Source organism: Ostrinia nubilalis, chromosome 6, assembly GCF_963855985.1.
Source record: "Ostrinia nubilalis chromosome 6, ilOstNubi1.1, whole genome shotgun sequence".
Lineage (NCBI taxonomy): Eukaryota > Metazoa > Arthropoda > Insecta > Lepidoptera > Crambidae > Ostrinia > Ostrinia nubilalis.
Genome location: NC_087093.1, coordinates 15,967,994 through 15,983,038, shown reverse-complemented (window position 1 = coordinate 15,983,038; position 15,045 = coordinate 15,967,994). Strand labels below are relative to the sequence as shown.

The 15,045-nt window shown below is 37.9% G+C and overlaps 2 protein-coding genes across 2 annotated transcripts in view; one reads left to right on the top strand and one right to left on the bottom strand.

The window, feature by feature from the left end:
- The window catches only part of LOC135072838 (gamma-aminobutyric acid type B receptor subunit 2), a 229,106-nt gene that overhangs the window by 75,963 nt on the left and 138,098 nt on the right, over window positions 1-15,045 (top strand). The gene's annotated exons all lie outside the window — the stretch shown is intronic.
- On the bottom strand, window positions 42-1,085 carry LOC135072839 (uncharacterized). The gene has a single exon (XM_063966879.1). The coding sequence runs from the start codon at window positions 1,083-1,085 to the stop codon at window positions 42-44; it is 1,044 nt and encodes a 347-aa protein (XP_063822949.1).

Genomic DNA, 15,045 nt, shown 5'->3' with positions numbered 1-15,045 from the left:
AATGGCATATTTCTAATATTATACGGGTTAATAACCCGTTATCAAGACTTTTCATCACAGAAAACATCATCATCATCACTATCCTGTTTCTTATCATCAGCCATTGCTTCCCAGTACGACGGAGGAGGGTCGTCAAGGTTTTCTAAATTAGGTTCTTTGTAATCTCCTACTTGAATCGGAATTTTCAAAGCAGCATTTATATGGGGAAATGGGATCACAGCAGTTATATAAACAAAGTAGTCTCGCGACACCAAATTGGAGTATTCCAAAGAACCAATATCAAAAGGTATGTTGATAGACACATCAACGTTTGAAGAAGCACCACTGGCAATAGACCCAGTCTTGGATTCTGTATCATGAACTTCATTAGACACTTGGATCTTCTGATGTCCTCTAGTTGTAAAAGTATACGTTTGCACCAACTTAGTTTTGACTCCTTTCAAATTTAGATTGGTTTGGTTGAAAACTTCATAGTTCAACAGCACGTTACCGCCAGATGCGTACACGCAGCTCTGTATGTTCGCCTTTATGTTGACAATGCTTGATTTCTTAGTGAACAATTGGAAAAGTTTCTTCTGCTCTCCATAAATGGTTGGTTCCATAGGCAGCCTGGGCTTGATGCCAGAGACGACAGTAATTTCTTTCTTCATTCTTTTCGCGAATTTAAAGAGACCTGGTCTGTCGAATTTTATTGCAATATGGTACTCGATGTTGCAAGTTATATCGTAGCTGATATTTCTTGTATAATATTTCAATGAAGGCGGTATATTTTGGGGTAAGGTGATGTTGAATGGAAACTCGTACGCTCCGATCGGTACAGGAACTGATTTGTCGTTATTATGCACCACATTTTTAATGTTTACGTATTTCTCTGAATTTCTATAAACGTGAGTGCCGTTACTTTCTTGGCGTTTTTTTCTTAGATCCTTCAATAGTAAAAATCCACCGCCTTTCAGTGATACTGTTATTTCGTTAAACACAGTTTCTTCGTCAACTGCATATCTGATGATACCAGAAACAGTAGAACCCGGTGTAAATGCTCCATCTTGTGGTTTGAATAAATTTATTTCGCAGTGCACGCCCATTTTGTTAGATTTTCAATCGCCAGCACAAACGCACTTTATAATAATGTATTATTTCACTCAGTTCTTAACGCCTCGACGTCGCGACGTCACTATCACTTGTGTCCGTGAACGAAATATGAATGTGTATTTAACCAATACATACTATCACTGCTTATCTTTGAAAGATAAATTGGGATTGTTGAGTTGTATGAGCCGCCATGTTCAGGAACAAAACAGAATCGCTACCGAATCGTGAAACAAATGCACATCGACTGGAGATCTATGCGCGTCGCGTGTCACCCATGCGCGTCCGACGATTTTAACAAAGACTATTTTGCAATATCAATTTGTATGCATTATGATATAATGCTCATATTTATATGATTTGAGCGCAAGTAACAGGTTACGCGCACAATTACGCGAGCATCAGTTATGGATTATTAGCAATGACTAACGTGATAATACGTGACGTAGACGGTTGTTTTTGATGGGCTGATATAGTTAATCAACATAATTATGAGCCTGTTTTATGTTTTTTTATTTATTATTTTTAAAACCTTTGTTTATGTACTTTAGTATTTTAGTCCGCCATCATAATAATTGAACAGCTTTTTTCCTTATTTACTTACATATTGTAACGTACCTATTCAACCATTTGGTTGCAATATGCATATCCAGTCATTCATTATTAAGTAAATGGTGATATTTATGATAAGATATAGCACTCATAATAAAATCAATCCCTCCAATTTATTGCACAATATTTATTTAACAATATTATTGACTAGCTTTCTAGCTAGCCGCCCGCGGCTTCGCCCGCGTGGAATTTTGTCTGTCACAGAAAAACAATATCGCGCGCGTATTTGCTCACCATTTAGACCTACCCTGGACTACGACAAACATTTTAAAACCAAAATCAGCTCAATCGGCCCAGCCGTTCTCGAGTTATAATCAGACTAACGAACATCAATTCATTTTTATTTATATAGATTACTATCATACATGATAGTTATCTAAGTTACCCATACATTTGTGTATACTTAGTCATTTTCTGTTTTTATATTTATCATAACTGAATCTATTTTTAGGCCAAGATAAAATCCCTAAACTAATGAATCAACCACCATTGATTAAAAATATTCAAATAATAGCCTTGTTATATAGATAGATAGTTAAATATTTGTAAGCGAACATTTACACACAAATTAGCAAATAATTGACAATGATAAAAAAACAAGAGACAAAAGTAAAGTACGTATAGCCTGACCAGGAACATAAAAACCCTGGCATAGAGGCGCGTCAATTGCAATTGATAGTGCAACACTGAGTACAGTCGTACCCGTGTGGATTACGGGCTAATTTGATATTTTCCTAAATTAACGAAAAAATATTATTATAGGTAACCTGGTTTAAATAAATTAAACCCATCAAAAACAATACTTGTCAAAAAAACCAAGTCTCGCAACTCAGTTGTTCTACGGTAAAAAGTTGTGAGATCCATGTAATACCAAGTCCAGGTCAGGAAATCTTTAACGTTTTACATAAATATATTGACTTGGCCATCGCATGAAAACACGTGTAAATTAAATTATTTAGTGCGATGGCCAAGTCAATAATTTATGTAAAACGTTAAAGATTTCCTGACCTGGACTTGGTATTACATGTGTTAGGAATTGGGATAGGAAAGGGATAAATGATACCCAGGCTCAAGGAAGGGAAAGCGATATAATAAAAAGAGGAATAAAGGAAGATACAGGATTATAGGGATATAGAAGAGACAGAAAGATGACAAGTGACATATAGAAAAATATAAAAGTATAAACCATAAACTATCAAAAGAGGCCGTTCGTAACATCTCTCCCTCTCTCTCAACAATGATAGAATACGAATATCATGAAAAAAGAGAGAAAGCGGGAGAGATTGATACGACCGGCCTTAAGGTGGGCTACCAAAAGAGTTAAAAGTTCATTGAACTATGTGACGTGACGTGGTTCAAAATGTGCTGGCTTCGGGTCAGGGGGTGGTGGAGTCTTGCAGTCAGGTGAACAGATGAGGCGTCGTGCAGAAAGGAAGAGGCGTGGCAACCGTAAATAAAGCAGCGTCCAGCAGAGTTGAAGGAAGAGGCGCAGCAACAACCTTAGATAAGGAACGGCCAGGACGCACAGAGGTAGGCGCATCCTCGGTGGCAGCTCCAGATTGCAAATCGGGTACACTTGAAGAAGCAGGTCTACCTGGGCACGCAGAGATAGGCGCGCCCGGAGAGGGAAACCTGCGGCAGCTCTACCTGGGCACGCAGAGATAGGCGCGCCCGGAGAGGCAGAGCTGTATATATGTGATGCCCGACTTGAAGGCGCCGTATTCTCCAACCATTTCGGAGTGTTAACGCTGCAGCGGCTGCTATTGGCTTCAACAGGCTACGAGCGGTCCCTTTCTGGATACGACGAAATTGAAGATAGCGAGCCGTAAATCCGATGGAGCTTCAGTATCCAATAGTCCCATCAACAACCATGCTCGATGTGTTCCACCCAAGACTTCCACTCAAGACGACAGAAGGGTCCATCCAATTTTCAAAAGCAGTAAGATACTACCGAGAGCCACAATAACCATCTTGGTATTAAATCAGAACCACACGTCGAAATTTTACTTTGCAAAAGTTAAGACAAATAAAAAAAACTAGAGTAGCCAAAGTTAAAGATTAAAAATAAATTTAAACTTAGGATTGCACAATTTGAAATGCCAGGAGCGTGCAAGGTTTACACACATTAGCTCTACCTTACAAGCCCCTGATGAACTGATGCGCGATCGTTATTGAAACGAAAAAATGCAACCATTGGCTGAAACGGAACGGATCCGTACACAAAAATAATATAGGTGAGATAATGGAAATTAATGGTAAATACCTATAATATACAAATGGAAGTTGCTAATGGCGAAACCTCTTCGACTTCCAACAAAAAGTGAGAACTAAATAAATATGAAGACTAAGTCTTTAATGTCTTTCTAAATGAAACAAAAAATAGCAATATTTACTTCTAATATTAATGGAAACGAGTGTACTGAGCCATAACAAATACACGAAATTGGAAGTGGGATAATGTGTTGGTTGACCTTAGTAACCAAAGAGAAATATTGAAATCCTACTGATAAGGTATGGGATACTGGATAAAACCAAAAGCTCGTACGCTTTGCTGAAGATTACTTCTATCTACATAATTACTATCTACAAACTTGAGCCCAGAAGGCACAAGAGCGGGTGCCTCCGGAATAATCGAGACCCAAATGCCTTTTAAACGCGCTCGCTTTTGCACCTCATGGAGCACTAAATATGATCGAATTGGTAAATAGGAAAGATCGCGGCATAAAAAGTGTCGCGCGTCCTTGCCCTGGGATCCAATCTTAACCCTCCTGATGGCAATTGAACAGGAATCTCTATCCTCTCGAACTCGGAAAATTAAATCATCGTGCGAAGATAGCAAACCTGGGCCAGATAGATAATGGAGGAGAATTAAGACTGGAAGGAGCACAAAGGACGTCGACAGCGCGTAATTTTTCCGGCCGATTCAAGATAGAGACACCGAAATGAGGAAGGTACGACTTCCTAGTAGACTTATAAGTATGTAAACCTTTTTTCAAACACCGAGTAAAAACTTTTTCCTTACGGACCCAATTCAATTTTGACATAATGTCTAGATGACGAAATTTTTGACAGTTGTCAATCATATGTTGTTGTTGACAATAATTACAATTTGGTAGAATAATTACAGATTGTGATGGATGATTATTTACAGATGGCGAAGAACCGATGGCTGTGGTGCACAACGATTTGTTTATAGGCCGTTCAGATAAAGTGCGGACAGGTAACACGTGTTCCTGCAGGATACTGGGACCGGCGAGCAGGAGGGTTGAGTCAAGGGGCGCGGCAACCATAGAAACGGAACGGCCGGGATGCGCAGAGGTAGGCGCATCCCCGGTGGCAGCTCCAGGTAGTCCTAAAATAGGCACGTTAGCAAGGGCAGATTTACCTGGGCACGCAGAGATAGGCGCGCCCGGAGAGGCAAACCTGCTGGTAGACGATGCCTGATTTGAAGGCGTCGTATCCTCCAACCACTCCGGGACACTGGGACCAGCGGGCAGGAGGGTTGGGTCAAGGGGCGCGGAAACCATAGATACGGAACGGCCGGGATGCGCAGAGGTAGGCGCATCCCCGGTGGCAGCTCCAGGTAGTCCTAAAATAGGCACGTTAGCAAGGGCAGATTTACCTGGGCACGCAGAGATAGGCGCGCCCGGAGAGGCAAACCTGCTGGTAGACGATGCCTGATTTGAAGGCGCCGTATCCTCCAACCACTCCGTAAAATTGCGGCTGCTGCGACGACGGCTGAAGCTGGCTTTTATATGAGCGAGTTCCGCTTGCAGCTCAAGCTCACTCGCCACAGCTTCGGCAGCTTCTAACCGCGCTCTTTCTTCAGCGGCACGCACGCGTTCCTCTTCCGCGCGCGCTCGCGCTGCGTCGGCAGCTCTGCGAGCAAACTTAGCTTGCACGGCGAGGATGCGTGCCCGAACGGTGGCCGATGAACAAGATGACGATCCTGTAACAGATGCCGCGTCGGCGGCCGCCGCGGAGGCGGTCGCGACTGGTGCGGGGTCGGGTGCGGCAGCGTGAGGGGAGCCCCGTATGGGCTGCGTAGCCTCGGCCATACCCGACTGGCTTTGCGCTTTTCTTTGAGCCCGAGTGATTATGGCTGGTAAGCGAAAAAATTAAGGAAAAAAAATTTGCCGGAAGAAGGACCAAAAATGTTAGGAATTGGGATAGGAAAGGGATAAATGATACCCAGGCTCAAGGAAGGGAAAGCGATATAATAAAAAGAGGAATAAAGGAAGATACAGGATTATAGGGATATAGAAGAGACAGAAAGATGACAAGTGACATATAGAAAAATATAAAAGTATAAACCATAAACTATCAAAAGAGGCCGTTCGTAACAACATGGATCTCACAACTTTTTACCGTAGAACAACTGAGTTGCGAGACTTGGTTTTTTTGACAAGTATTGTTTTTGATGGGATCTCATTTCTTTTTGTATTTTGTAGACAGCAGTTATGTATCTAGAAAACTGGACCGAAATTGAAAAATTTTACTCGACTTGGCGGTTGCACTACCGTGCCCCCAAATATTTTAGTTTTTCCTTGATTCATACACCAAACACTACTTATATTCCAAATTTGAAGCTTCTAGGTCTGCTAGAAGTGCCTTAGAATTTTGATGATCGGTGAGTCAGTCAGTGAGTCAGTGAGTGACAAAATTAAGTAACTTTGACCCGTTATAATTCTTAAACTACTGGTTCAAATTGAATGAAATATTAAATATACCGTGTCTTTACAATGCCTGCATAGCTAATGAAAATTAAGCCTTCTAGTTTTATCCACAACGAAGTTACAGGCGGTCGAAAATGGCCTGAATTGCTTCGAGAAAAGGATGGTACGGCCGTGCCGCTTTTTTGCTGGACTTGGTGGGGGCACTGCCGTGCCCCCAGATGAAACCATCAATCGAGCTAGTAGGATTTATTTTATTATTCATCAATAATCAAATTCAGAACTTAAATATTCACCTGCAATGTTTGCTCATGAACGCTTCAAACTCGGTACTTCTTTCCCAATTCCATAAAATTCAACACTTAGAAAGTGACAAAAATTTTTAAAATAGGTAGTTGAAACAAACCACAGCTAATTTTCATAGTGGACTGTACTATGCGATAAACATGTCAGTCAATTTGACAACCTTTGTCAGAAACATTATTCAATGAAAATATTATCCGAACCCTTACTATTTTTCTTCGACAAATACTTTAACACATTGTGAACCACTTTTCTTTCACGACTATAAAAAGATTTTTGCAATTTAATTCACAAAATCAATTGCGCACATTTAAAATAAAGTTTGTTTACACTTTGACAGCAATAGACTGACATGCAAGGTGACAATATGTCAATGAAGTTTTCAGTTATAGATGACCCACGCTGAACTGTCCCGCCAAACTCAATGACAGGGGGGCGCTACCATCGTTCAACTATATGGTTTCCAACATAGCAAAAATCTGAACCAGCGATCCGGTATTGACGGTGGCGCCCCACTGTCAATGTCATCGACAGGACAGTCCAGTATTTTGGAACTATACTGTTGCCATTAAAAGAAATTAGTACCATTAGTTTTCCGCAACATGGCGAGGGTTTTTATGTTCCTGGTCGGGCTATAAACATAACCCTACTTCTGGCGCAGTCGGGTAAAAATTATTTCATCATATTAATGTCAAAAAAATTCGGATTATTATGAAAACACTTTAATTTCATTCGAGAAGTCTAATTCTCCACAACTCACTCACTCACAACTCAACCGGTAACAAAAAGTGTTTTCAATTTATTTGTGAATAATTATTTCAATATAACGTGTATTGCCGAATATATTCTCTTGAAATTTGAATGATATAAAAATTTGGATAAGTCAGATAAACTAAAAGGTCTTAGTGTTCCCTATAAAATAAACACCCACTTTCCTTCGAATCATCTTCAAATGAAATTCCCACGTCAAAATCGGGTCATCCATTTGAGAACTACAATGCTACATCATCATCATCGTCATGATCAGGTAGTTTAGTCTCCACAAGGACTAAAGGAACCACACACCAAACATAATGCAATTTTATGCCAGATAAGCTAAATACAAGTAGAAAGCGATTGATGAATCATAAATCCATATCAAAATTATTATCGCTGAAATCCCCAATTCAGTTATGAGACAAATGAGTCATATTTTATTTGTTGATTTATGAATAGATAGCCGTTATCACAATATGAAAAAATAATAAAATAAAAAAAGTAATTCATAAAGCGGGTAGGTACAATAATCAGTAGGTATCTGACATGCCTACCTAAATAAATAAATAAATAAATAAATCTTTGGACAATTTCACACAGCGCCAGCTAGCCCCAAAGTAAGCAACTTAATGCTTGTGTTATGGGTGCTAGCTTAACAGATATACTACTTATATACTTTTTTTTTAAATACATAAATATTATACATAGTCACACCCAGACCCGTCACAGAAATTAAAATTCATCATTTCAATTTCTGGGACCCGGGACCTCTCGGCATAGTAGTCCGTTCTGAACCACTACACCAAACCTAAGGTTAAATAAATTAAAGTAGGTATTTAAAAAATTTTGTACAAACATGATTAAGGGTGGGGGTCATCCATAAAGTACGTCACTCGTAAAGAGGGGGGGAGGGGGTTGACAAAGTGTGACATGGTGTGACAAGGGGTGGTTAAATATTTGATATAATGTTGATTTCATAAAAAATGTACTTAATTTAAATGGAAATAAAACTAATTTCGGAACTGCTGTTAATTTAATAATTTTTTTGATGTAAAATTGCAAAACATGTGACGTCACACTAGGGAGAGGGGGTCTCAGAAATGTGAGCACCTGTGACAAGGACGGAGGGGTGGTAAAAAAATCATGAAATTCGTGTGACGTACTTTATGGATGGCCCCAGATAGAGTTGACCAATTTGCGACTAAATTAAATGAACTGAAATACATAAACGATTAAAAATAAACTATTGAACATCCCATGATTACAAATAAATCCTACTAATATTATAAATGCGAAAGTTTGTATTTCTGGATGTCTGGATATAAAATATGTTATTCTTTCACGCAAAAACTACTGAACGGATTTTGATGAAACTTTAAAGTATTATTGTTTACAACCCAGAATAACAATAGGCTATAATTTATGACGATCTGTGTCAAACTAAATTTCACGCGGGTGAAGTCGCGGACGTAGTTCTATATTACGATTTGCCAATAAACTAGAGCCCAAAACCTTCAGTTTATGAACCTCTTCCAACAGATACGCAAATATTAACCCCTCCACTGCCGAACCCTGAACCCTAACCATCAACATAATAATATAAGCCCAAGTGATCCCTTTTGGTTCCAGCTTTCCCAGGGTGAATGGAATTCCAATGTGTAAAATATTAAATTCAATTCGTACTTATTTGCATTCGGTATTTGTGTTTGTGAAGTCGAGTTTGTTGGGTAATTTCAAGTTTGGAACAAAAAAGCGAATAATATACTGTCGACAGAACTTCCGAATATAATACATACCTACATAAAAATGTATGTTTTCTTATTGATGTAAGTTTAAGTCTTCTATCTAAACTCAAAGGTGACTGACTGACTGACATAGTGATCCATCAACGCACAGCCCAAACCACTGCTGCACTGGAGGGATCGGGCTGAAATTTGGCATGCAGGTAGATGTTATGACGTAGGCATCCGCTAAGAAAGAATTTTATGAAACTCCACCCCTAAGGGGGTAAAACGGGATCCACGCGTACGAAGTCGCGGGCGGCCGCTATTACTTACATAAAAATGTATGTTTTCTTATTGATGAAAGTTTAAAGTCTTCTATAAGAATAGATTTATTTATTTGTGTCAAACAGGTCACACTTACAGTTGCACAGTGTACAACATTGATATAAGACAAAAAGGTCTATGACTCAGTGATTGCAGGAGACCCACTAACCCTGTTATTCTGCCATAGCCAAAATAATAATATTGAAATTAGGTATAGTAATAGTAATGAAAACATAAAGATTCAAGGAGAAAATTCATAAGATTTTCGTTGTCTCATGGCTGTACATAGGTAGATAGGTGATGTAACAGTAGATATCCTAATAAAATAAGAAAGAAAGAAAAAGAAAGAAAGAAAAAATATTTATTTGACAACTAATAAAAAAAGTACAAAAACAATGAAGAGAAAAGAGGAAAAAAAATGTTGCCAAAGAGGTCACCTACTCAGTATCATCTTGACAGTTGACATGTTACTGCCAAGTGCCAAGACACTGGTTAAAATGGGAAGTAATAACTTTATTTTGATCTTTTGCAAAATATCTCTGCAGTAGAACCCCGTATTTTGCGTTGATTTCCATAAATCTCACCTAAGTATACGAATTTATACGAGTTGTCATAAAAAGGCGGTGTTTCTGTCATAATAAATTCATATTATGTTAGGATAAAACGTTACATGGTAAGTCATTTACATGCCAAAAAATGCGATCCTTTTCGGAGGAGCTCAAGCAAATTGCTTCTAGCAACACTTGATGTGACGCCTTTTAAATCATCCTTCCTTTGCAAGAGTAAATGGATTTTATATTAAAGATCCCTTTATAAAAATTCCCGGTAAATGTTTTTGCCAATAGCCTTGGATTCGAACAGGTTATTGAACCGGTCAAGGTATCAGTGTTACCGTTAGGTAACATTGCAAATTTAAACTTGTATTCGACCTGCAAAATAATTAATTTAAGAGTTGTACGTAAGAAACAATAATTGAATTTGTTTTCCCTAATAAGTTGATACGTCGTTGATAAGATATAAAAAGGCTGTCATAAAATCATTGGCACGCAAACATAAAACATTTATTTACCACGCTCACTTGTCACAAGTAAAATTAACTCCGCAACATTGTACAGTAGAGGAAGGGGTGGTAATTTGGACCCTGCTGTTTTTTTGGAACCCTTTAATATCACAGAAACAGGCAGTGATATCTACCAAAAAACTATGTAACTACGTTGTACTGATACCATAGAGCATATTTGCTACCAATAACGTCAATTTTGCATCGAATTTGATCTGTCACACACAGCTGACATTTCACATCAAAATCAAACGTTTTTTTCTCTCCGTTGGAAAAACTGTAAAAAGTGTTTGTTTTAGTATAAGACAAATTCTGTGCATGTTATAGGGAGTCCATACAGACTAGTTTAGATTGTCGAAGGTAAGTTTTAATGTATCTTTTAACTAGATGTGATTTTCTTGGTTATTTGTTAATTTAGTTAGATTTTGAATTTGGAACCCTATAGGTGCGGGTAGTATGGAACCGGTTTCTAAATTACCTGCCGCTACTTTGCTGACTGGATCTCCCTACAAACACCAACGTGAGGAGTCAATCAAATCTATAGCGCAGAGAGGAAAAGGTCGAGGAAGAGCTCGGGGACGTAGTGGAAGGCAGGGTATGCCAAACCCTTCTAGACCTCGCTCGAACAGGCGGGAATCTTCCTCTTCGGATACTACGATGTCATCTGTTTCTTCAGGTAAAACTGCGGTGGCAGAAAATTATACCACACAAGCTCAGCCCACAAGCCCGATGATTATTGTATTTTTTGTTCAGAATGTTTCTCAAATAATCAACAGGGTGAAATTTGGATTCAGTGCCAATCTTGTGAGTTGTGGGCACATATTGATTGCTCAGGATGCGAAAAAGAATATTATATTTGTGATTTTTGTAAATAAATTTGTTTCATACTTGTAATTTGGAACCCGGGTTCCGTAATACCCGCACCAAAACTCAAAACACGTTTTTTTCATTTAGTCAATAAAGGTAATTATTTCCTATAACGAGTTGTTTTATTTTGTTAATCGTTCCTAATATAATAGCTAATAAGTTTTGAAGTATGCAAAGCCACTTTTCAAGATGATTAGTCAAATAGTTTTATTTAAATATTCACAAAACAAAGTAGGGTTCCAAATTACCACCCCTTCCTCTATCCCATTTCCATCACAATTCGCTGGATTAACCAGAACCCCGCACAATGAAAGTGAAAACTCCAAGATTTAATATTCTTCGCGAATACTACTCAAACAATACACCCCTTTAATTCAGCTTAGTCACTCATTTCCCGCTTTTTAAATTTTTCTCAGCAAAAATTAACAAGCGTTTTCTGAAAATTCCAAATCGAACCACATGGCATCACCTTACGGCTCAATATGGATTGAAAGGTGGGGGTTCTCATGAAATAGGGCAGCGCTTGAGAACCCTCGGGCAGCTTGAGAGGGCACCAGCATCGACTAAAGAGTCCGAAGAGTACTCTAAAAATTCTAAGTCATGGATTTTTCGACGCAGCTTGACACCTTCAACGACTATATCAATAGAGTGTCGCGAGAATATTAATGAAAATGTCTATAAGATTTCTCAGAAAAAGGCGAAAAAACCGCGCGTCTTCTGGCCTTGGTAACAATGAAAATTCGATGTCAAGTAAGACTTCTGAGAAAAATTTTTTTAGACAGCATTCATAAAATAAGTATAAGAATGACGATTGTCATCTTCATTGTTCATATTAATAACAATCGTTCTTGTCAACACTTTTACACTTTACAAAAGTAATTTTTTTATAAAAAAAATAGGTTATTGAACACTAGGAGACAAACATTCCGCGGACTAGAAGACCTAGGTTTCCTACCCAGTGGGCCAACTACGTAAGGAAGGAATTGGACGTAAAATATACCTACCAGCGATTTCATTGAGGCTTAAACATGTATAGTAGTGGACTTATAGAGGCAGATGATGATGACAATGGCTCGTAAAACCGAACTGTACGTACGGGTGACCGGAATCGTACAAAAAATATTGAAAAAAGTGCAATTTGTATACGTAAAATACTCCAGAGGCACTTCTACCCAATTCCGTTGTTGAAGCAAGCGTTGCGAGATCTGCAGTCCAAAGAGAACAAACAACTTATCAATATGTGTTTTAAGTAAATATTGAACTTAAACTTATTTCAACTGGATGGTAAACGTCAAGAAGTGTCTTAAAGCTGGTAAAATGCTATTCCCAGTATTACTTTTGATAAAAAGTGGCCATGAAATTCTTTTGATTCTATTTGCCTATTTCTATGGATCAAACGAGTAGGTAGATAGGTCATTTTCCCCCCTATTACTTTCTTGTTAAAAACTCTTTTGAACAGTTTTTCAAAGATTAGTTTCAAAGAGTACTTTGTGAACGTTGTTTGAAGAAAGACTTGTTCTTTCCTGTTTATTCTAAGAAATGTTTAACTGATCTGTTTATCCTTGTATCAAGGTTATTAAATATTGAAAACCTGGATCGCTCTGCCCTTTTTCTTTGTTGAACTTCCAATTACGAATATCGCAAACAGAAACAAAATAACTAGGTAAGTTCGGGGATCGGAACAATTCGCAATTAAAAGTTTATTTCGTTGGCAAGAGTTAATCGTGTATCATTGGTCTATTGTTCGCAAAAAACCGACTAAGTACGAGTCGGGTTCGCAGACGAGATTCTGTAGACTGTTGGGACATGTAAAGTGCCCTGGAAATGGCTTACCTACCTACTGAATAAAATATGTGAATTTGAATTTACCGGAATTACGATTTTTGGCAAAAAACTGGTTAACTGCGAGTCAGATTCGAGACAAGGTTCCGTATTATATAGCTAAGAAACGCCAAAAATATTACGATTTTTGTTCAATTAACAGCACATAGGTACTCGTAGAGTCCTTAGACTGTATTTTTTAATCACAAAATCGCAATTACCACTGCATACTGTATTACAGTGTCACCGTAATGATTTTTATGACAGCAGAGACTTAGTTATACTTAGACCATGCTTTATTAGGCACCCATAGTTACGGAACCCTAAAAAAATAAAAGCTTCAAGTTTGGGTTGACTTTTTTCAATGGAATAACGACGTTGTTGATACAACAATGCATACAGTACAGTTCAATTATTACTTTTTCATTGTTTGAATAAACTTCCGGTAATTATGTGGATAAATCCACCATTGTAATTTTATTTATCGAAAATTTCGGGTTATCACTGGTTATTTAATATTTTACGCATGAATACTTATTTCATTAATTTTAATTCCCTTACTAGAGTTTTTGCCTTATTATTTCCCTTATTTAAACGCTTCAGGGTTTAATATTACGACAAAAGGATGGCTTCCTTTATCTTTCTTCTTGGGTCCTATCTAAAATTTATTGAAATAGCATGGATTAGACCTAACATAATATAGACCGACATATACATAGATAATTTCGCATTTCCAATCTGCTCCACTTAAGCTGAGCTGCACTATCTTATTATAACCGTAAATATAACCATAACCGGTGCTTTTTGGATGGAGTTTGACAGACTTAAAGATTGCTAAAGTAAGATGGTGAAACAATCTTACCCTTAGTTCATCATTATACACGTTGGTAAGATGGGTAGTAATCGCTTTTTCTACTCAGCATCGTAAAGAAAGCTCTACTCGCAATAAACTACGAAAACTAGTAAAACTGAAAATTGCAAACAGACCCGGGAAAGCGTCCGCCACTCACCTTTGCACATCTCCGACTTGCGATTGAAAATCAAAATAAATAAGGCAGACATTTCCGCTGCATTTACTTGTTGAATAATAACAAAAAAGCATTTTATTGCTTATTTAGGTAGTACTTTTATAGGTATTCAAATATTTTCTTCGTTATTAAGTACAGCAATAGGTACAGAAAATAATGTGTATTTTGAGAAAGTTCAGGTAGTTACTCGCTAGTGTATAGGTACGAGCAAACTTTTAGGTTATAAAGTGACGTCACCCATCTGAAATCGCATTTAGATGTAAGTTTGGTAGAGTGATTTTTATACAAACAGAATGTAGGTGTAGATAATGATGGTTATAAATATAGTTCTTAGCAAAATAAATTATCGTCCTCCAAATCCAATTTTACTTGTCTGAGTTATAAGTGCAAGACGTTGAAGTTGCAAACTTGACTAAAAGTTCTTTAAAAACCTGTTAAATATAATCTCTCACTTATCCCAGAGGATTAATAACTACATAGTAGATACTAAATGCTGGAAGTAATACGAAAACTTAATCTTGAATGTATTACAATAATAAAGTGAAGCAATAAACATGTCCACGTGACGGAAGCTGTATGCAAAATGGCAGCTGAAAACCCCTAAGGGAAATATAAAACAAAAAATTTCCAAATAGAGCCGGTCGTGAATATGTTTCAGTTGACGAACCATCAGACCAAACCGAAGTGGAAACAAAAACTCTACTGTTTGGCTGGCTTTTGTTAAAAATCGGCCAAGTGCGAGTCGGATTATAGATACTCGTATTTTTGTGATTGTTAGTGGAAAGAGA